Source organism: Bos grunniens, chromosome 20, assembly GCF_055505025.1.
Source record: "Bos grunniens cultivar Pamir isolate PY7600 chromosome 20, Bosgru_T2T1.0, whole genome shotgun sequence".
Taxonomy (NCBI): Eukaryota; Metazoa; Chordata; class Mammalia; order Artiodactyla; family Bovidae; genus Bos; species Bos grunniens.
Window position 1 is genome coordinate 12,863,598 of NC_141184.1, and position 22,602 is coordinate 12,886,199.

Here is a 22,602-nt window from a genome sequence, read left to right on the forward strand (position 1 = left end):
TGAATTAGCCATAGCTGTATCTATTAGACTTGATTTTTATTTCTGTTTAAACAACTTATTTATTGATTTATTATTTGGCCAAACCACGCAGCACGTGGGATCTTAGTTCCCTGAACAGGGATCAAACCCATGCCCCACTGCTTTGGAAGCTCTGAGTCTTAACCACTGGACCATGAGGCAAGTCCCTAAACAGCTTTTTTGAGATGTAATTCATATACTGCACAATTCACTCATTTAAAGTACAGAAATCAACACTTTTTAGCATATTCCTCCCCTCCTCTTCCCCTGGCAACCACTCATCTACTTTCTGTCTCCATGGATTTTCCTAGTCTGTATATTTTTATAGAAATGGAATCATACAATATGTGCCCTTTTGCCACTGGCTTCTTTGTCTTAGTGCTTTCAAGATGCATCCATGTCATAGTATATGTCAGTATTTCATTCCTTTTACGGCCAAATAATATTCCATTGCATGGACATACATTTTCTTCTACATTTATCAATTGGTGGACAGTTGGGTTGTTTCCAGTCTTCTGCCATCACGAATAATGCTGCCATGAACACTTGCATAGAGACTTCTATGTGGACGCAGGTTTTCGTCTCTCTTGGCTGTATATCTAGAACGAGAGTAGCTGGGTCATATGGTAACTCTATGTTTAACTTCTTGAAGAACTGCCAAACTGTTTTCTAAAGTGGCTGCACCATTTTTACATTCCCACCAGCAAGGAATGAGATTCCAGTTGCCTTCCATTCTTGTCAAAACTTGTTTCAGCTGCCTTTTTGATTACAGCCCTTCTAGTGGGTGTGAAGTGGTATCTCACTGGGGTTTGGTTTGCACTTCCCTGATGGCTAATTATGTTCAACATCTCTTCCTGTGCTTATGGGCCATTCGTACACAATCGTTATGGCCACAGTTCCCTATCCAAAACCTTAGGAACCAGATGGATTTCAGAATTCCGATGCTTTCTGAAGTCCATTAAATTTTTTTCATATATGGAAAGGTAACACTGTCTGTATACTGCATATTCTGTAGAATGCCTAATACCCCCAGGAGGCTCTGGGACTGCACCTGCAAAATCACATCCTTTTAGTATTTCGGCAGCAAAAATACCATTCACCCTAAATGAGATAAGGGACACCCACAGCCTCGCAGGATGTTAAGTCAGCTTTTGCCACCAAATGAGTTACTAAGGACATTGGTTTTCAGAACTTTGGGGTTTTGGAGTCACAGGGACCAAGCACCTGAGCCACACCTTTGGGTTCCGGCCAAGGCTGCCTTGTCCCTGTGGGCAATTATCCAGTGGTGCCAGCCCTGCTCCTCTGTGACCCTCATCAGCCTTGTCCTCTGTCGTGTGGCTCCTCGGGGGCCTGTTGGGGAGCACGGTGCAAAGACAGGGTGCCAGTTCCCCTCTCCTCCCTGATCTGGCTGTCCCACTGCAGACCTGGGTGGCATTCTCAGTCTAGTCCTACTGATGCCTGGGGTTGTTGAGGTCTCTGTGCCTGAGCAGAGAGAGAGATGTGGAAGATGGTATGTTCAAGAAAGATAGGATGGGGAGGGGGGCTGTGATGTGTAGGGTGGGGGTGGGTGTAATCCCTTCAATGACCCTCAGATATCTTCATTGCTTTTTTTTTGTCTGTGTTTTTTAGTGGTTAAGTCGTGTCCCTATGAACTCTTTTGCGACTCCATGAACTGTAGCCCACCAGGCTCCTCCGTACATGAAATTTCCCAGGCAAGAATACTGGAGTGGATTGCCATTTCCTTCTCCAGGGGATCTTCCTGACCCAGGAAGCATCCTGCATTGGCAGGCAGATTATTTACCGCTGAGCCACCAGGGAAGCCCGTATCTCATTGTAGATCTGGAATTTTTAACTCTATTTGTAGAAACAGAGAAAGGTTGAGAATTCAGTCAATGCTGAAACTGAGTGAACCATCCGAGTGCCTGACCATCTGGAGGTTTCTGCAGAAGTTAGACTGCATGCTCAGGGCTGGGGGGAGGGGAATTCAATCGGTGGGTCCTCCTCGCCTTCACCTTCTCCTTTAAGTGGCTCTCAGTGTGAGGTTTTTTCTTACCTTCTCCCTGGAGAAAGCACAGGGATCCGTCATCGGCTGTCCCTAAACTGCTGATGGGTGGCCCACACAGATCTTGTTCCAGGGTGTGGGAGGCCTCTACGCCCTGTCCCCAATCCTGTTTCAAAGCCAAAGCCATTTGCTCAGTGAGGGTCTGTGACCTAGAACCGTCCCCTGCAACTGATTCCTTTCCAGTGGGGTGCTCTTAAGTTAGAGACCCCCCAGCTGGTCTCAGGAGAAGGGTTTGCTGTGGGGTGAGCTGAGGGCACCGGTGAAAAGCTCACCAGGGCAGCAAGGCTGGAGGGCCGCCCTCCTGCCCACTCCCTGCATTCGCTTCCCCTGGTGCGGGTTGCCCTGTCACCTGGCATCCTTTCTCCACGTTTCCCAGTTCAAGTAGGAACCCGTTCAGTCTGGCTTGCCTCCAGGTGCCTTCTCCCCCCCTCCCCCGCCCCCATGAAGAGGGTGGGGGTGGAGCAGGGGCAGATGGGGGCTGGCTGTGACAGGCAGTGGCTGCACCTCGGGTCTTCCTGGGGATGCAGGTGGTTCTGAAGGTCAGGGTCAGGCAGGCAGCATTCATCTCTCTAGTTCACTCACCTGGAATCACACAGCTCAGTTCAGATGAATTCAGTTGCTCAGTCGTGTCCGACTCTTTGCGACCCCATGGACTACAGCATGCCAGGCTTCCCTGTCCATCACACAGCTAGTCAGTGCCAGAGGCAGCACCAAAAGCTGGTTCTCACTGGGATTTCTTTTCCCTCCCTGATGCTACCTACCCAGCATCCCTGGAAGAAAACAGTCAACTGTCCAGGTTTTGAAAAGAAATCCAGTCCACAAATTGGGGTTCCCTGTTGCTTTCTATAATCCCTGATTTGACTGTCAGGCTAGAGACAAAAAACGAGAAGTAAAAAGAGGCCCAAGGTTGAAAATAATTTTTTTTTCCTTAAAAAAGAGTGAATATATGTATATGTATAACTGACTCACTTTGCTGCATACCTGAAAATAACACAACACTGTAAATCAGTTATGTGCTAAGTCACTTCAGTCGTGTCCAACTCTTTGCAACCCCATGGACTGTAGCCTGCCAGGCACCTCTGTCCATGGGGGTTCTCCAGGCAAGAATACTGGCGTGGGTTGTCATTTTCTTCTCCAGGGGATCTTCCTGACACAGGGATCGAATCAGAATCTCATGTCTCCTGCATTGGCAGGCGGGTGCATTACCAACTACACTCAAATAAAAATTTTTAAAAATAAAAAGAGGCCCGAGGTGCTCTTTAAAAAGTGGCTTTCTTGTGTCTCTTCTCATCTCTAGATCCCCGTGAGCAGGCAGCTGGGTGGGGGAAGGAGACGGAGGTGGGTGGACAGGACCCCTGGCGAGTGAGGGAAGAAGTCCTCCCAGGTGTAGCTGCACAACACGTGGGCTCCATGCCCCCGGGGCAGCAGGGACCAGGCAGGTCACCCAGGACCACCCCAACTTTCCCTCCATAGGTGGGTGTCTTTGTGCTCCTGGTGAGCTCTGCCAGGCGTGGGTCCTGTTAGTTGGTGTTGGCGGTCCTCAAGTATCTTCCAGAGCCTTCTAACCCCTTGGGGAGTGCCAGCAGCTGGTTTCTTTTTTTTTAATCCTTACTTTTAAAATTTCTGTATTAAAAAAATTTTTTATTGTAGTTGCTTTATAATGTTGTGTCAGTTTCTGCTGTACAGCAAAGTGAATCAGCTCTACACGTACATATATCTCCTTCTTTTTGATTTCTTTCCCATTTAGGTTACCACAGAGGACTGAGTGGGCGTCTCAGGTGGTGCTATTGGTAAAGAACCCGCCTGCCAACACAGGAGACATAAAACAGGTGGATTCGATCCCTTAGTTGGGAAGATCCCCTAGAGAAGGTAATGGCAACCCATTCCAGTATTCTTGCCTAGAGAATTCCATGGGCAGAGGAGCCTGGCGGGCTACAGTCCACGGGGTTGCAAAGAGTCAGACACAACTGAAGCGACTTAGCACACAGCATTCGCGACGCATTTAGCAAGAGCACTGAATAGAGATCTTTGTGTTACACTAGACATTTCTCCAAAGAACACTTACAGATGGCCAAGAGGCACATGAAAAGAGGCTCAACATCGTTAATTAGCAAGTGTGTTAGTTGCTCAGTTGTGTCTGACTTTGCAACCACAGGACTGTATTCCGCTGGGCTTCTCTGTCTATGGGATTCTCTAGGCAAGAATTCTGGAGTGGGTTGCCATGTCCTTCTCAAGGGGATCTTCCCAACCCAGGGATTGAACCTGGGTCTCCTGCATTGCAGGCAGAATCTTTGTAATCTGAATCATCAGGAAAGCATTCATTATTAGAGAAATGCAAATCAAAACTACAATGAGGTATCACCTCACACCAGTCAGAATGGTCATCCTCAAAAAAACCTACAAACAATAAAACCTTCTGGTTTCTAGCAACTCTCTACATGACCATCCTTTACAAAGCTTTTTACAAACTTCCGCTTTATTTTCTAATATTCTGGTGAGTCCATACAATCTCCAGCTTTCCTTAATCACTTCGAATCTTCTCAGCAATAAGCCACACCTGTGCTATTCTGACTGTAAAGCAGGGTTCTTACAAAGCCCCTGTGAGGTTTTACGTGATGAGGTTGCTCTGCTCCACCAACTGGGTCTCCTATTTTCCCCCATACCCAACCGCTATGGTCCCCTCTAGCTTCTTCATATAGCCAAACACAATGGACCGTCTAAGGACCTTTGCCTATGTGTCTTTCAGTGAGCAATCAATGACCCCAGAATATAAAAATCTTCACCCACTCTGTACAGGAACCAGAGCCTGAATTTTTTCAGAGTCTATACTTAGAGGCAGTAAGACCAGCTCTAGGCAAAAGCAAAATAGATGGGTTTGTTTGTTTTCCTGTAGGTGTCTTTTTTATTAGGGCCGTCCATTGCCCTTTTCCTTCTTTTATCCCTCTCATTACTCCTGCCAATGCTGGGCTAATCTACTAATCCTCTCTATAAGGCATTAAGTGATAAAGGTTTAAGGTGTTAGCACTCCCAGGAGTATTTATCTATTAGAGAAATCTTGAAGACCAGAAGTTGGCCAGAAGCAGAACGAATGAATGTCCCAACTGGTAGAATTTCAAATTCTGCCTATTTGGGGCTGGAGGGCTCAATTTGGAATTCTTTGTGTTACTGGGCAGAGTCAGCAAGTTGGCAGGTAGTATAAGCAATGAGCCGTAACAGTGATCAATTTGACAGGCAAGGCAGCAGATTTTAGATATTGTCACTTCTCCTATACACTCTTCTCATTAACATACCAATAAAAATAAAAACTTGCAACTTCCAATTCTGCATTCATTTCAAATCCAAATCTATCTTTATCTTTTCTTCCTGTATTACTGGGTTTCCCTGCCATCAGATCTTCATCATCACCCCACACCCCAAGTGCAGGCAGCCATAAGCATGTATGCACACATCTGTGCTTGTGCACAAACACACACACACACATATACAAAATGTTTTTTTTTTTTTGCCCCCTGTCCACCTCAGATACTCTCAAATTCCATCCCTTGTTCCTTTCCCAGGCTTATTCCACTTAACTCCCTCTTCCACCCCACCCTGAACGTCTTTGCTTAATTCATATGTTCAGAGCTATCTTAATGACTAAAAGAATATCAGCGTGAGGGAGGTCAAAAGACTCTTACAAATCCAATCTCAAGGCCAGTCAGCCATTCCTGGGGTCTCAGGCCTGTGAATTCGGGTTCAGAGCACAAGTAGGGCTCTGACTTGGACCTTTTAGTGGCTTAGTGGAGGTCACCCCCAAATCAAAGACGAGAAATCCAAGAAATCCAAGGGTCCATTTCTAGTGATTTGTGAGCCAAATTAGCATGGTGGTATTGTTCAGTCTCTCAGATGTGTCTGACTCTTTTCCGACTCCATGGACTGTTAGCTTCTCAGTCCATGGGATTTCCCAGGCAAGAATACCTGAGTGTGTTGTCATTTCTTTCTCCAGGGGATCTTCCCGAGCCAGAAATCGAACCTGAGTCTCCTGCATTGCAGGTGGCTTCTTTTACCACTGAATTAGATACCCTGGCCTCTGCGGGTCCGCTTTTCTTCCTTTACCTGCTCTTTAATCCACCCCAGGACCAGCTGGGGACTCTCAGGACACTCAAGTCATATCCAGTGCTACCCACTGTATGGCATAAAATCTCTGCCTGTAGCCCTATGTCCTACTCACTTTCTACCCTCATCTCCTTAGCAGATTAATCACATCTAAAACTCCAGGTATGTTTATCCTCTTCAGCTTAGAGTTCCAGCTCTGGCCAGAGGTCAAGCCCATGTCTCAAGTTATCACCTAAACATTTCCATTGTTGCTGTTGTTCAGTTGCTAAGTCATGTCCAACTCTTTGTGATCCCATGAACTGCAATACACCAGGCTTCCCTGTCCTTCACTGTCTCCTGGAGTTTTCTCAATTCATGTCCATTGTGTCAATGATGCCATCCAACCGTCTCATCCTCTGTTGCCCCCTTCTTCTCCTTTCCTCAATCTTTCCCAGCATCTGGGTCTTTTTCAATCAGTTGGCTTTTTTTTTTTTTTTTAATCAGGTGACCAAAGTATTAGAGCTTCGGCTTCAACATCAGTCCTTCCAATGAATATTCAGTTGATTTCTCAAGAGTTTTCTCCGGCACCACAATTTTCTTGTAGGTTTCCATGCAGTGAGAAGCCTGGAGGTGGGCAGCTCACTTGGGCATCTGTACCACGTGCTTCGGTTCTCATGTTTACTTTCTCATAGTCACACAACGGACCCTTCAGCTCCAGCATTTTGCCTGTGTTCCGAGGAGGACAAAGGGCCAAGGGACAAATGCGTGCACTTGCTGTGTCTGAACTCTTGCTTGTGAGCCCTACCCAGTCCTTTCCACTCATCAGCCAGCTTTCTGTCACATGGCTCTCAGAGATGGGAAATGGAGTGTATTAACCAGGCATGGGCTCTGATAGAAGGAGAGAAAGGATCCTGACTACACAACTGCCCCCCCGCACCCCCCCACCCAACTGGCTTTCTCTATTTCTTTTGCCTCATGGTTTCATGACTGGTATAGATCTAGGCACACAGGTTGAAACTTCTGAACTGATTGCAAGGGATCTCCTCACCTGGTAGGCAAGACATTAAACACAAAGGCTGCAAATAATATAATGGAATTTACAATCAAATGCCGGAACGACTGGTGTTCCAGAATACAGATGAGGGAGAGGTCACTTCAAGTTGATGCATCAGCTTCAACTAGGATGAAATTCGAGCTGAATTTTGAAAGTGGGGTAGGATCAACAGCAGCTGTCATGAAACCCTGTTTAGATCCCCCTACACAAGCTCAGATGGCAGAAGGGAAAAAAACTCCGTGTGCAGCTTCTTTCTCGTATTGCAATCTGGGTGAGCCTTCCTGCACATCCCACACTCAGACACGAGTCTCCTGTTGAGCTTTCTTGGAAATGACTCTACCTGAGATTGAAGGACTGGTCAATATCTGGGTCTCAACACTAGAGAGCTCTTTTCATCCAAACATACACCCGTCATTCCACCCCTATCCCAACACCCTTAGCAGTCATTACATGCAGTCCACAGTCCCTTTCAGGCCAACTCCCAACATCCAGGACTTGCCTCCACCCAGAAACTTCCAGCAGGAGTTGTTGTTGTTCAGTCACTCAGTCGTGTCTGACTCTTTGCGATGCCATGGACTGCAGCACCCCAGCCTTCCCTGTCTTTCACTATCTTCTGAAGCTTGCTCAAACTCATGTCCATTGAATCGGTGATGCCATCCAACCATCTTGTCCCCTGTCGTCCCCTTCTCCTCCTGCCTTCAATCTTTCCCAGCATCAGGGTCTTTTCTAATGAGTTGGCTGTTTGCATCAGGTGGCCAAAGTACTGGAGCTTCAGTTTAGGCATTAGTCCTTCCAATGAATATTCAGGATTGATTTCCTTTAGGACTGACTGGTTTGATCTTTCAGGAGTTAGCCTCTTCCAACTGACACTTTTCAAGGACCACCATCTTTCTGTGGCTGCTTGACATTCAGTCTTGTTCCCTGCCCCCCAGCAGTTTTGATGTTTTCAAATTCATGATCTTTCTCCACCATTTAGGTGGCAGAGGGGGGCATCTATATTCACTACCCACAGGCAGGGTGGTAGGGGAGGCATGCAGAGTGAAAGAAAGATGTTAGCACTGGCTTCTAAATTTCAAGAGAAACTTCTGGAACCTATGGCAGAGGGAAGAATGGAAGGGAATGGGGTTTTCTAAATTAAAAACAGCATTTCCTGGGAACACAAAGGTTATGCCAAAATAAAAGATTTGGAAGGAAGTATGATGAATCTGGAATGAAGTTTACTTCCTGCAGAGGAAATTACAATTCTGCAATTTGTGGGGAGAGGAAATGGATCACTTTAAACCCCCATGTGAGTCTCTGAAAGAGGAAGTCTGTGCCAAGGTAGGCTTTGGGGGTCTGGGAGCAGAGAGCACAGGGCCTCACTTTGTGGGGTGGGACTGAGCATCCCAGGAACAGCTGAATGTCTTCTTGAGCGCTTGGGGAGTAGCTCAGGAGGGGTGCTGACTGCCAGCAGGCCATCAGGGGCCCCAGTGGTTGGTGAGCAGGATAGAACAGCAGAAAGCAGCAAAGTCATGGCAATGCCTTCAGTCTGAGTAGGATCGTCAAGGAGGCGGACACACACAGGACACACATGAGGCTCAGTGCCAGAACGAGCTCATGATGACCAAGTTCAGTTCAGTCGATCAGTCGTGTCTGACTCTTTGCGACCCCATGGACTGCAGCACGCCAGGCCTCCCTGTCCATCACCAACTCCTGGAGTTTACTCAAACTCATGTCCATCGAGTCAGTGATGCCATCCAACCATCTCATCCTCTGTCGTCCCCTTCTCCTCCCGTCTTCAATCTTTCCCAGCATCAGGGTCTTTTCCAATGAGTCAGTTCTTCACATCAAGTGGTCAAAGTATTGGAGTTTCAGCTTCAACATCAGTCCTTCCAATGAACATTCAGGACTGATTTCCTTTAGGATTGACTGGTTTGATCTCCTTGTTCTCAAGAGTCTTCTCCAGCACCACAATTTAAAAGCATCAATTCTTTGGCGCTCAGCTTTCTTCACAGTTCAACTCTCACATCCATACATGACTACTGGAAAAACCATAGTTTTGACTAGATGGATCTTTGTTGGCAAAGTAATGTTTCTGATTTTTAATATGCTGTCTAGGTTGAAGACCAAGGACCAGGTGCAATCTCCCCATCCCCACCTCATGTTGTGATCTCACCAATGCCTCTGGGAGTTTGGCTTCAACCTTAGGGAGAAGGCAGGAAGGGGAATGTACTCAGTTGGCAAAGAAAGTTCCTGGAGATTATTTTCTCCAAACTAGGATTAAGCCATGAGGAGAAATGGGAGCTGGAGACAGAAATTACCCAACTGAAAAATAAGAAAAAGAAACATTGTCAGCACACCTGAGCTGATAGCCTGTGAAATTTGGACCAACTGAATTTTTTTTTCTTTTTGATATTCCACATACAATTAAAAATTTTTTAAAAATAAGCTTCTATTTTAGAATAGATTTAGATTCTAAAATAACAAGACAAGTTGTGAAGATAGTACAGAGTTCCCTTATAGCTCAATCCAATTTTCCCATATTACTCACAATTAATGAATCAGTACTGGTACATTATTATTAACTAAAGTCCATATGTTATTCATATTTTCTTAGTTTTTACCTAATGTGCTTTCTTGGTTCCAGGATCCTTAAGAATACTACATTACATTTAGTTATCATGTTTCCTTGGGCTCTTCTTGGCTGTGACAGTTTTCAGACTTTGCTTACTTTTGTTGACCTTAACAGTTTGGGGAAGTATTGGTCAGGTCATTTGCAGAATGCCCTTAACTGGGATTTGTCTGTTATTTTTCTCATGATTAGACTGTGTTTCTGGGAGGAAGACAATAGGGCTAAAGTGGCATTTTCATTACATCATATCAAGGGTATATACCATCCACACGATTTATCTCTGCTGGTAATCTTGTGAAGTAATGTTTGTCAGTTTTCTTCATTATAAAGTTATCCTTCTGGAAGTTGAAAGTGCAGACTACAGTTAAGGACTATTCCATCTCACTGAGGGCAGAGTATCTAAGTATTAATTTTGAATTCTTCTGCGAGGGACATTTGTCTCTTCTCTCTTAATTATTTACTCATTCAATCATTGCATTATATCGGTATGCACTCATGTATATTTATTATACTTTGGGTATAATAGAACATTGCTTTATTTTGCTGTTCAAATTGTTACAGCTTTGATCACTGGGAGCTCTTTCAGTGGGCTTCTGTGTCCCTTTGAGAGACCCTCATCATTGTTCTGGATGTTGATTAATTAAATAAAAAATTTTTCGTAGCACTTCCTTATCATCTGGCACAACAAGATGCTCTAGGTTCTCTTGTACGTTTCCTGTTTTAGTCCCAGAGTCAGCCGATGCACCTGAGGAACCTGGTTTCCTTTTGCTGAAGAACGGTGTGAATAAAAGATCTGAGTGCCTGATGTGCGACTTGCTGCAAGAGTGTTATGCCTAAGTCCACTCAGCTGACAGAGCAAGGAAATGGACATACATGTAACAGCCTGTGTATAACATATATATAACACATATCTGCAAATCTTTTCTTACCCACCTGCATCTATATTAAGCTAAACAGGAGTTCATACTGACGTCTCCAACTCTAATCCCGTACCACACGGATCATTCTAGGGTTCCTCACAGTGCAAAACCTGGTATTCATCATTCACTATTAATTTTCTTAATTGTTCATTTCCAGTGTTCATGTATATTGGTTTCATGAGTATTTCACCAGTTTTTTTTGTTTGTTTGTTTTTTAAATCAATCTTATCTATCTCTTGTTTCCGGCGCACTGGATACCAATACCTTTTGCTTCCTTCGCTTGTAGCCAGGTACTTAGGTGTTTGTACTCGAATATTTTGTCAAATGCGGGTGTGACACGGATCTTCCTTAAAGGAGGATGTCACCTACCCCTCACTTCCTTTGGTCTCCTTAGCCACCATCACCTTCCCCCTTCCCTACATTCTGGTGGAGCAGGGGCGGAGGAGCTGTGAGTCCCGAAGCTCCTGTGGCAGACGAGGAGACAGACGGCCCCCAGGAGTTCAGAGGCCTGCTCCATTATTCCCTCTGGGGCTGGAGTACAACACACGACCTGTTTTCATAATCTCTTCCCATTCAACAACGATTGTGGAGCCCCGTCTACGCGCACACCGGGCCCTGAGCCGAAGTCATCCCGCCCCGCGGCGAGATCAGTCATCAAAAGCTCCAGCGATCGGAGGGCGGTGCGGCGCTGCAGGAGCGAGCGTCCAAAGGGGGCGCCATGACGGGCCTGGAAAGGTGCGCGCCCTCGCTGCCTCAAAGCATTCCCTCCTTTTCGCCGCCGTCCGCGGGAGGGAACAACGCTGAAACGCTCCCGCCGCCGCCCGCCGGCCCTCCTGCGCGGCCCCGCCCCTCCCGCCAGGCCCTGCCCATCACACGCCCCGCCCACCCGCCGAGCCCACGCTCCGGCCCCAGACGATATTCACCGGAAACTCACGAAGCCCCTCTCTCTTTTTTTTTTTTTCCCCTTCCTCTCCTTTCCCTGCTCTCCCTTTTCCTTTCACCCGGGTTCCCTCCGCCGTGATTTCCCCCCTCCCCCCTCCTTCCTTTCCCCATCTGAAATCAAGATGGAGGCTCGCGGTGGCCGCCGGCGCCCGTGATCGCGGAGCTCCCGCCGGCCCCCGCGGGCCACCCCCCATCCCCCGCCGCCCTCGCGACTGCGTGTCCGGCGCCGCGGCGCGCGTGGCTGCCCGCGCTCCAGCCGGCGCCGCCGAGGCCGTGGCTCCGCGCTCCCGCCCCGCGGCCGGCTCGCGGCTCCCGGGCGGAGTCCTCGTCTATGTGGACGCGCTCCTCGGGCCGAGCCGCCGCCGCCGCCCGCCGCCGCCGCCGCCGCCCCGGGGCTCTGCGTCCACGCGCCGGGCGCGGACAGCAGGGCGCTCGGCGCCGCCAGGCCCGGCGCGGAGCGGGCGGCGCGCGGCGCTAGGGGCGCGGGGCCCGAGCCGGGCGCGGCCGCGGGCGCCGCCGCAGCCATGAGCGGCAGCAGCAGCAGCGGCGGCGGCGGTGCTGCCGCCGCCCCCGCCGCGTCCTCCGGCCCCGCCGCTGTGGCCAGCGCGGCGAGCTCGGGCTGCGGGGGCGGCGCCGGCGAGGGGGCCGAGGAGGCGGCCAAGGACCTGGCCGACATCGCGGCCTTCTTCCGATCCGGTGAGTGCACCCGCGCCGCTGCCCGCGCGCTCCGCCACCGGCCCCCGCCGCAGAGGCGCGGTCCGCGGTCCCTGTCGCGCCCGGTCCTTGCTCGCCCGCCCGTCGGGCCCGGAGCGCGCCCGCCCAGGCCGCTGCCCTGCACCCTAATACCCGCGGGTCCCGTTGCCCGCGCCGCCCCGAGCGCCGCGGATCGGCCCGGGCGCCGCCGGCTCGTCCTTCCCTTCGTCCCCGCCCCTGGTTTCCCGGGTGAAATCTCCCCGTCGCCCGCCCCGGCGGCTACCGCTCCACCGGTTGGGGCGCCGGCTCTTTGTCTCCTTCGCGGGAGGGCCGAGGAGGCGGCGGCGGCAGGGACGGCGAGGGCGGAGGCCCCCCTGTCCCCCGGAGGCCGAGCGGACGGGGGCGGCGGGGCCGGGCCCCGGGAAAGCGGTCTCTCATCTGGGCTGGTCTCCGTAGCCGATTTGTCCGTGGTCCCTCCTCAGCTCCATAAGCAGCCAGGTTTCTTCTCTCGCCTGTCACCTCCCTGGCCTCGGTCTACACTTCTGTGAAACGGGGCTGCCGGGGCACTGGCCGCCCGGGGAGGGGAGGAGGGCGGTGATGGCTGAAATGGAGCGAGGCCGGCCGGGCGATGGGTGAGCCATTGTCTCCGGGGGTAGCCCGGGAGGGACACCCTGGGGACGTGGTGGCCCCGGGGGTGGAGGCGCGGGACCGGCACGCGCTGGGCCCTGCCCGGGAGGTAGTGCCGGGGTGGCCGTGTGTTTCTTGGTCAAAGAGGAGGGGGTTGGTCACGGGAGAGCCAAGCTTTGCGACCCGCCCGGGGGGAACTGGCGCGGGAGGCGTGACAAGGCGTCCTGGGGACCCCGGCGGCAGCGCCTCGTCCCGCCCGCGCCCCTGCGTCCCCGCGCCCAGTCCGGTTTGTTCGCGCGTCCGGGCGACCTCGCGGCCCCGCAGCGCGGTGCCCGGCGGACCAGGCGCGGGGCAGGGAGAATGCAGACTGGGCGCTGGAGAGCCGAGGAGGGCGGGCCAGGCCGGGGCGGGCGGGAGGGCGCGGGGCGCGCGCGGGGTGCTGGTGGCGGCTCCCGGGAGGACGTCGGGGGAGCGGACTGCGACGGGGCGCGCGCCAGAGGCCCGAGGCTCACGTTTCTTCGTGGCCCGTTTCAAAATCCGGTCGCCAGATCCGGTGAGATCAGTTGGGTAATCTGGGTCGCAGGGAGCAATTTGCAGCGGGTGCGCGATAGTCGGAGGCAGAAGTTAGCCTTGCCGGGGAGAGCCCTGGTTTAGTAGTACGGTCTTCCCTCGTTTTCTTGATCCTTGCCAGGGGGGTTCGTTTTGAGTCGTTTTAACAGATTGGTTGTGGCTGGGAGTGACACTCGCTGACTCTGTGCTGTCAGCTTGGGGTTAATACACTCCCTAGTGCTCTCTCTCCTTGTGAGGTCCCCACAGAAAGCAGAGGTTTAGGAAAACACAAACTCCTTCAAATGAAAGCCTTTTTTTGTGTGCAACTCGCCCGATAGAGCAGCCCCATCTTACCACTTAATAGCAGACCTGGGACGTCTTCCCTTCATGCCCTGAAGCTAAGTCTAGCCTGTCTTCTCTCTCTCTCTCTCCACCACCTGTCACAGAATAATAGATTCTGTGCAGAATCCAGCGCCTTTCAAAGGCGTGTGTGCCCTGGAGAGGGAATTTTTGGTGCTTATGAGGCCAGACTTTCTTACATCTTTATTATTCACAGTGGAGAAATCACTTCTGCTCAGAAGAGCCTCAGAGGACATCAAGTTGGACTGGGTGCTCACAGAATACTTTCTCTCAGTTACTGTGGCTCTCCCCAGGGTTTACCTGTCGGTGGCCAGGGGCCTCGTCCTGTGTTTGCTCCTGTTCATGTTCGCTTTGGGGTAGAACCAGTCCGTGCTGCTCACGAGTTTGTTCTTTTCTTCCTCACTCCAAAATTGATTGGACATACTGCCCCTTTCCTTGTTTGACTTGGAATCAGGAACCAGAGCAGATTGTAAGTAGGCAGCCATTGTGCATCCCATCCCAGGGTTAGCCTAGAAGGTCTTTTGAATGTGCTTTTCCCTCCTTAGGGCAACCCTGAATTCCTGACCTAGATCTTGGCTCCAGCATCTGGGGCAGCGATCGCTAGCAGAGGGAGAAGAGAGGAGAGGGACCCTTCAGTTGGATTGATGGGTAGGGGTGGGAAGGGGCAAATGGTTAGACAGATGAAGCAGGGGGACCCTGGGTGGGGACCTCACCTGGTGGAATGGCAGAGGCGGGGGTTTGGAGGGGGATGGCCCTGCTGGGCAGTTTTGATTGAATGTGGATGATTGAACAGAGAGAGGTCAAGTCCGTTAGTAAAATCAGACATTCTTTCCTAAGATGTAGAAACCCAGAAAATAGGTTTTTACTGACTGGGGGGGACAGATCAGAGTGTGATCGGTTTTCCATGGTGGTGTCAGCCTGGTGCTTAAGATTGCCAGTCTGCCTTAGACAAGGCACTTCTACTGGTTGCTTTTCATTTCTTGGCCCTGGAACTGTTGGTTTGGCGACCTTATTTTCTTGCCTCCTTTTTGTTCCTTGTCCATACTGCAAGGATTTACTTTTATCCTTGTGGTTGCTGAGTGAAAACTGGTAACTATGATTGGATGAAAGAAGGAGAATTTAGCTTATTAGAGCTTTTACATAATTAGAGCAGTTCAGGAATAGAATGAAGGCCATGATTACTGGATGCACTCAAGCAGGGCACTGCCACCTGCCTGGTTTGGGAGCTGGGACCTGGGGGCAGGACCCCTACACTTGGAGAGGGTCTGGGGGGTGGCTCCAGGGCTTTTAACCTCCTTGGACTCTGTTGTTCCCTCTGAGCTCCTAGCTCCTAGTGGTCATTCTTTAGTTTTCTTGTCAAAAGGCATCACAAACATGAGCTAGTCCATTTAGAACAATTTTTTTTAAAGTTTACAGAAGAGGAATCAGACTTCTAGGGAGGTTGAGTGACTTGTTCAGAAGAGAACTCTGGTGGAGTTGGGGTCAGGGCCGGGAAGCACTTCCATCACTGGTACTCTTTCCCCAGTTGCCTGTCATGGCCAGGACTTCGCTTACCAGGATTTGTTCTCAATCCCGCTGGGACCAATCACTTTTATTGCCAATCTATTTTGGGGCCCTGTTCTTGTGACAATAAATCATTCTTTCAGAGCTCTCTATTTAACCTTGCAAGAGTGTGTGTGTGTCTGGTGGGGGTACTTACATAAATGCCTTATTTTTAACCTGCCTGGTATGTTTCAGGTTGGTATTATATGAATATGCAGAGCATAAGGGTTTGTGGTTATTCTGAAAGGTGGTCAGCTCACTGGGCTAGGTTCCTTTCCTTACTAAGTCTTACTTCTGGACCTGTCGCTGCAGCCCTTCCCTTTACAATGGAATGTGTGAAGACACTTGAGTCAGTTACTTACTGAGAGAGCAGGGTGCATGTCCTTCTATGTTGATATAATGATTTCCTCATGGAATATTGAGGGAACTTGTCTTCAGATTTCTGCTTCTAACACCACTTAAGTCGCTGGCCTCTGAGCTTGCCCTGCTGCTTCTGTGTATATTTAGAAGCCTGGCAACTTTGGTCTTTGTGAGCACCAATAATAATTATTGTATTAAGAAGTCAGTCCTTGTTACCCTCAATATTTTGAAAAGGAAAGCAGAAGAAAATGTAACTTGATAGTGAATGTTAGTTTCCCCCTTTTCAGTGGCACAGTGAGGTTCTGTTTTAGACGAGAGCAGAGAGGGAGCTGGAAGTATCCTAGAAGTGATTTTTAGGAAATCAGAGGACAGTTAAAAAAAAAAAAATCACTGAAGGAAACTTTCCATTAAGACCTTGTAAACTGACTTATTGACATAGACAATTGTATTTTTTCCTTTGCAGTTTAACCATCCACGATTCAAATAATTTAGATGAAGCCATTTAAACCGTTTAAATGATTAACCAAAATTTAAATGAAGCCAGTGGTTCTGTTCAAGGTGTGCCATGTGGTTTAAATCTGTTCAAGTGTGTATTAAAAATATGTGATTAGCATGGCCTTTTCTGGCCTTTTAAATCTTGTGATAAATGTGGGATCCGTTTCTAAGTGAAAGATGTGTTTGGAGGGGTCATAATCTAAATCAGCCGTATCTGATATTTAAGTTTATTTTCTTGACTCTTCCACTGAGGAAATAAAATTTTATCTCATATCCTTGGCGGCATTCCAGAGAAAAGTCCAGTTCTTAATCAATAGCCACACTTTGACTGCCTAGTCAAGTCACTTAGGTTGATAGGGATGAATTGTGTTGTACTATAAAAAGCCGCCTTAACAACCCCCTTCATTCCTCCTCGGTTCTCTAATGAATTGGTTTTTTATTTCCTTAAGTGCATTGTCTCGACGGATTTTTAGTGGTGCCGCTGGCAGAACAGAAGCCCCCTCTCGGTGCACGGGGAAGAATGGCTGTGGATGAGAACCCCGCCGTGTTCCCGGGAAAAGGGGCGGCGCCTCCGCCGCGGCTCCGTTCTTCGTCTCGCGAGCATTTGGCCTAAGCGCCTGGGCGAACGCCCCGGGGCGGTTGTGTCTGTTCTGAGGACCGAGATGCAGGCTTTTGTATCTTTTCCCCTTATCCTCAGCCCCGCGCAGGCCGCTGGGGGTAGGGTGGGGCGGGGGACAGGGTTGGCCCAGGGGCGCAGACAGGTTACGAGGGGTTAGATGGCGCCGGGACGGAGTTCTCTCTCGTTCCACTCCAGATTGCGCCGCTGAGCCGTCCAGTCAGCCCTGGACGAGGGGAGAGGAAATCTTGAGCGGGTGTATTATTATTGTTATTACTGTTGTTCGCCTGGGGCCATTCGAGGTATTCCTGTCGCTGTATCTCTGCACTGAGGGCAAAGGAGCAAAAATGGAGAAAGGGTTTGTGGGTCGGGACAAGGGCCCCCCCCCCCCCCCCAAGCAGGGCGCTGGTGTGCTGCCTCCTTCCCCTTCCCTGCTCCCCGCCGCCCCAGGGCTCCCGTATCCACCGCGGAGGCCCTGCCTCCCCGACTGTCTGTCTTCTGTTTGCTGTCACAGTACCCGGCCCTAGCCCCGGGGTCTCCCAGCGAGGAGACCCCCTGGCTGGAGTTTCCAAGCGGGTGACATTCTTGTTGATGGGGGTTCCCGCTCTCCTGTTTACTGGTTGGCCAGTGTCTCAGTCTTATCTTCACTTTCTCACTTGCTAATGGAAGCCTCGGTTTGCTTGGTTACCTTTATTTCCTCCTTTTTGGTTCTCTCTTCCCATAAGGAAGTCCCTGTAAACCCAAGTTCTGCAGCCCCTGCCCTCTGGTAAAGGTTATATGTCTGGGTCGAGTTTGACAGGAGGGTGTGTGGGCTTCCCAGGCTTAAGGCCTAGGGGCTTGATCCGGAGAAAGGGTGCGACCTCCTGGAGTATTTGGTCTAATGCCAGATGTGCTCTGGCAACATGAAACTGCACTTAGGTCATAAACGTATTTGCATTGCGGGCTTCCCTGGCGGCTCAGGCAGTAAAGAATCTGCCTGCAACGCGGGAGACCCAGTTTTGATCCCTGGGTCGGAACGATCATCTGGAGAAGGAAATGGCAGCCCATGCCAGTACTCTTGCCCAGAGAATCCCACGGACAGGAACCCGGCAGGCTACAGCCCATGGGGTTGCAAAGAGTCAGGCATGACTGAGCGACTAAGCACAGCACACACACACTTGCATTAATAGGCTACTGACTTTGATCAGCCACACGTCTGCTCTTCGCTGGGAGGACTGTGAAGCAGTCTATAGAGCAGATCTTGAGTTTGGAAGGATCATGCTGTTTGGGCTCTGTCGTAAGTTAGTACAGTTTAGCAGTTGCCCTGACAGACGAAGCTGTAATGAAAACTTTCTTGCTCTAGGGTACTTTGGGTTAGTGGTGTCCTCATGAGTCCGTCAGGCTTATTTTCTTACAGCCCATAGCTCTGTGTGGACAGTGATGAATTGCACTCAGTTTCTCTTTAGGAGGGGTTTCTGTAAGGTCCTGCCCACTGCATGGCCTTCTCCTCTTTTCCTTCCAAGTACTTGGTATATTGCTCTGTCCCTGTCCCACTGCTGGGAAGAGTTAAGGCCCTTCCTTCACTGTTTGCTGCTCTTGCTGGCATTTACAAGAGTAGATGTGAACAGATGAACTGTGGTACATCCATTCAGCTGATGCTGCGTGAAGGAAGGCTGCCTCCAAAGGCTGCATAGGAGTCCACTTGTATGACTTTCTCAAAGAAATAGAACTGGAGGGACAGAGAAGCGATCGGTTGGTTACCAGGAGTTAGAGCAGGGAAAAGGGTGACTCCAGAGGGGCAGTGTGGGGGGTGTTTTTAAGGATGATGAAAGTGTTTTGCATCCTGGCTGTGGTGGTGATTCTGCATATTAAAATTCATAGACCTGAACACAGGAAAAGGAACCCATTTGTATTGTATGTTAATTTAAAACATAACATTAAACAAAGACTAGCTACAAACTGAGGAGAAGGCAATGGCACCCCACTCCAGTACTCTTGCCTGGAAAATCCCATGGATGGAGGAGCCTGGTGGGCTGCAGTCCATGGGGTCGCTAAGAGTCGGGCACGACTGAGCGACTTCACTTTCACTTTTCACTTTCATGCATTGGAGAAGGAAATGGCAACCCACTCCAGTGTTCTTGCCTGGAGAATCCCAGGGATGGGGGAGCCTGGTGGACTGCCGTCTATGGGGTCGCACAGAGTCGGACACGACTGAAGCGACGTAGCAGCAGCAGCAGCTACAGACTGGGCAAAAACATTTTTTGTAATTCAGATGAGGAATTATATGTGAAGGACTGTAAAAGGGTTTCCTCAAATCAATAAGAAAGGCAGTCCAAAAGGGAAATAGACAGTGCAACTACAGAACGGCCACACACGTTCAAGGAAATGCAAATACAAACCGTGAGACACCAACAGAAGCCAAGTCTAACCGAAGTTATTTCTCAAGTTTAATTTCCTAAACTTGAATAAAACTGAGTAATTTTGGAAAGACTTTCCCGTTTATTTTAAAGATAGTAATAGTACAAGCTGGGTTAGAAAAGGTGGAGGGACCAGAGATCAAATTGCCAACATTCATTGAATCGTAGAAAAAGCAAGAAAATTCCAGAAAAAACTCTACTTCTGCTTCATTGACTATGCCAAAGCCTTTGACTCTGTGGGTCACAACAAACTGTGGAAAATTCTTAAAGAGATGGAAATACCAGACCACCTTATCTGTCTGGTGAGAAACCCGTATTCAGGTCAAGAAGCAACAGTTAGAAAGGGACAGAGAACAACTAACTGGTTCCAAATTGGGAAAGGAGTATGTCAAGGCTGTATATTGTCACCCTGCTTACTTAACTTCTATGTAGAGTACATTATGTGAAATGCCAGGCTGGATGAATCACAAGCTGGAATCAAGATTGCCAGGAGAAATATCAACAACCTCAGATACGCAGATGATACCACCCTAATGGCAGAAGGTGAAGAGGAGCTAAAGAGCCATTTGATGAAATCGAAAGAGGAGAATGAAAAAGCTGGCTTAAAACTCAACATTCAGAAAACTAGATCATGGCATCTGGTCCCATCACTTTGTGGTAAATATTAATAGAAGGGGAAAAAGTGGAAGCAGTGACAGATTTTATTTTCTTGGGCTCCAAAATCACTGTGGATGGTGACTTTAGCCATAAAATGAAAAGACACTTGCTGCTTGTGAAGGACAGCTATGACAGACCTAGACACCGTATTCAAAAGCAGAGACATCACTTTGCTAACAAAGATCCATCTAGTGAAAGCTGTGGTTTTTCCAGTAGTCATGTATGGATGTGGGAGTTGGACTATAAAGAAGCTGAGCTCTGAAGAATTGATGCTTTCGAATTGTGGTTCTGGAGAAGACTCTTGAGAGTCCCTTGAACCTGCAAGATCAAACCAGTCAGTCTTAAAGGCAGTCTACCCTGAACATTCATTGGAAGGATTGATGCTGAAGCTGAAGCTCCAATACCTTGACCTCCTGATGCAAAAAGCCGACTCATTGGAAAAGACCCTGATGCTGGGAAAGATTGAAGGCAGGAGGAGAAGGGGGCGACAGAGGATGAGATGGTTGGATAGCTTCACCAACTCAATGAGTGTGAATTTGAGCAAACTCCTGGAGACAGTGGAGGACAGAGAAGCCTGGTGTGCAGGCTTGGTTGCAAAGAGCTGGACAGGATTGAGCAACCGAACGATGGACCTAAGGTGGGACCAGACTTTCTGTAATGTCTAGGGTTAATCTGGGGAAAGGTTGAAGATAGTTATGGGGAAATAGAGATTCTTTTCTTAGATTCTGTAAGAAGCATAACTTGAGAATCCATTTGACAAGTCTGCTGACTTAAAAAAAACTATCTTTAGATGCGAACAGTCACCATTTTTCCTGCTTTAAATTTTCCCACTCTGCTGAGTTTTGCTGCTGTCCAGAAGGAAAAAGAGTAGCACAGGCAGAGTGGTCCGCTGTGCCTTGACATTCCTGGTGTTAAAAAGGGAATTTCTAGGAGGGGGCGTTGTTACTGTATAAATAACTGTGTGAGATCATTCACCCTCAGTTCGTGGACTTTCCTACATGTAATTAACTCTGAAGCTGTGTATTTCACAGTGTTGATGGTTAAGGAGTGAATTTATAAAGTGTTAGTCTCCCCACTTAAAGACTCATAACCATAAAATGAAGTTGTTCTTGAACTTGAGAAAAACACAATTCAAATTTAAAAGTATAACCCTGGAATATTTTTAGATAGGTTTTGTTGGTGTCTCTTCCAAGTGTGGTCGCCTGTGTGTATCTTGGAAAAGTCATAAAAATCCCCACTTTGGAATTCTGTGAATGGGAGGTGTCAGTGCAAGAAGAAATGAATGTATCAGAGACTGATATTTGAAATCTGTTTTTTTGTTTTTAATTTTTTGGTCACATGGCCTGTGGGAGCGTAATTGCCCGATCAGAGATCCAACCCCTAGTCCCTGCATTGGAAGTGCGGAGTCTTAACCACTGGACTGCCAGGGAAGTCCTTGACATCTATTTTAAAACAACCCTTGTTTCTTAGTATATGTGAAGTGGAATGTATAAATAACATGTGTTTTAGGGCAAGATGTTTTAATTTGAGTTTGAAAATTAGGCTTATGAAAAGTCTGAGAGGTTGGTCCGAACAGTATATACAGTTTTTCCATTGTTGATTGCTTTTACTTCACTTCCTCTTCTCATTCTGATTCACATCTTTAAGGATTCCTCTTTCCTTCGTTACTGTTGCTGTTGAACATCGGGCCTGCAAACCGGAGTAGGGCCCTCCTGGGCCATGTGGATTCTGGAAGTTTTATGTTTTCTTACTTGCTTTTACTCTTAAGTTAATGCTTGTTCTTGATATCAGATGCACTAGGATCTGCAGGAATAACAAAGTGCATGTTATTTATTTATTTTTATTAGTTTAGCTTTTAAGTGATAAGGACCAAAAAGTACCATTCCTCTGTTTATTCTGAGGGTGCACACAAATACATTGGGAAGCAGTGCTTTTATTAGACTGTTGCTTTAAGTATTTTTGCTGATGTAGAATCAGTCCTAGAATGAAATCTCCAAAGTCTAAATTTTCTAATACTTTACCATCCTAATAACAAATAGATTCCTGGTGTCTGATACTAAACAGATGTTTCTTGCTTGTAGATAGCTATTCAAAAAAAAAAAAAATTGTGATTATGAGAAATCCCTTCCAGCCCTCACTGTCCTTTTCAGTACCACAGTGATGGTAGTTGGCACCCAAGGACCCTTACCAGCTCCAAAAAGCCAGATTGCACCGAGGCAGAGTGTATTTCACACGTTTATTCCAGAGTTACTTCACCTCCATCTAAACGCTGTTGCTCTTGCTCTAATATATCTTGGGTCCGGAAACTTTGAGGACCGTCGCTAATTGGATGGTTTCCAGGCCATCCATTTCCTTCACGTGACAGTTCTGTTCACGTGTCTCCCTCTGGGAGAGCAGCTCCTCGCGGGAGTAGTGAGTTTCAGCATTCTGTGAGCTGGCCATGTACCTGTTTGTTTCCGGATATTTGACTGCAGCCTGCGAGATGCAGAATCTGCCGTATTCTTTGCTGGGCATCTCTCATCTCCATGGCATCGTTTATAGGTCCTGTCTCAGCCCTGCTGATTGCTGAACACACAGAAGGGGACAGCCTGCAGGTGAGATGGGACCTGTCCCTCCCTGAACCACA

The 22,602-nt window shown here is 48.7% G+C and overlaps 1 protein-coding gene and 1 long non-coding RNA gene across 9 annotated transcripts in view; one reads left to right on the forward strand and one right to left on the reverse strand.

Annotated features, from left to right (window-relative positions):
• Window positions 1–479: 479 nt before the first annotated feature.
• On the reverse strand, window positions 480–2,206 carry LOC147350106 (uncharacterized). The gene is made up of 2 exons (XR_015148621.1): window positions 2,072–2,206; window positions 480–617 (listed from the first exon to the last, which is right to left on the reverse strand). It is a non-coding gene; the product is annotated as an uncharacterized LOC147350106 (long non-coding RNA).
• A 9,649-nt stretch (window positions 2,207–11,855) lies between these two features.
• Window positions 11,856–22,602, forward strand: part of TRIO (trio Rho guanine nucleotide exchange factor) — a 363,061-nt gene continuing 352,314 nt past the window's right edge. For 5 of the 8 annotated variants that reach the window (XR_015148618.1, XM_086361240.1, XM_086361243.1 and 2 more), the window contains exon 1: window positions 12,086–12,377. Coding sequence is in view for 6 of the 8 variants with exons in the window: in XM_086361240.1 (XP_086217366.1) it covers window positions 12,206–12,377 (172 nt within the window). In the remaining 2 variants the exon portion in view is untranslated. Of the gene's footprint in view, window positions 12,378–22,545; window positions 22,571–22,602 lie in introns of those variants that run through there. The other 3 variants (XM_086361236.1, XM_086361241.1, XM_086361235.1) reach the window with 3 other exon arrangements.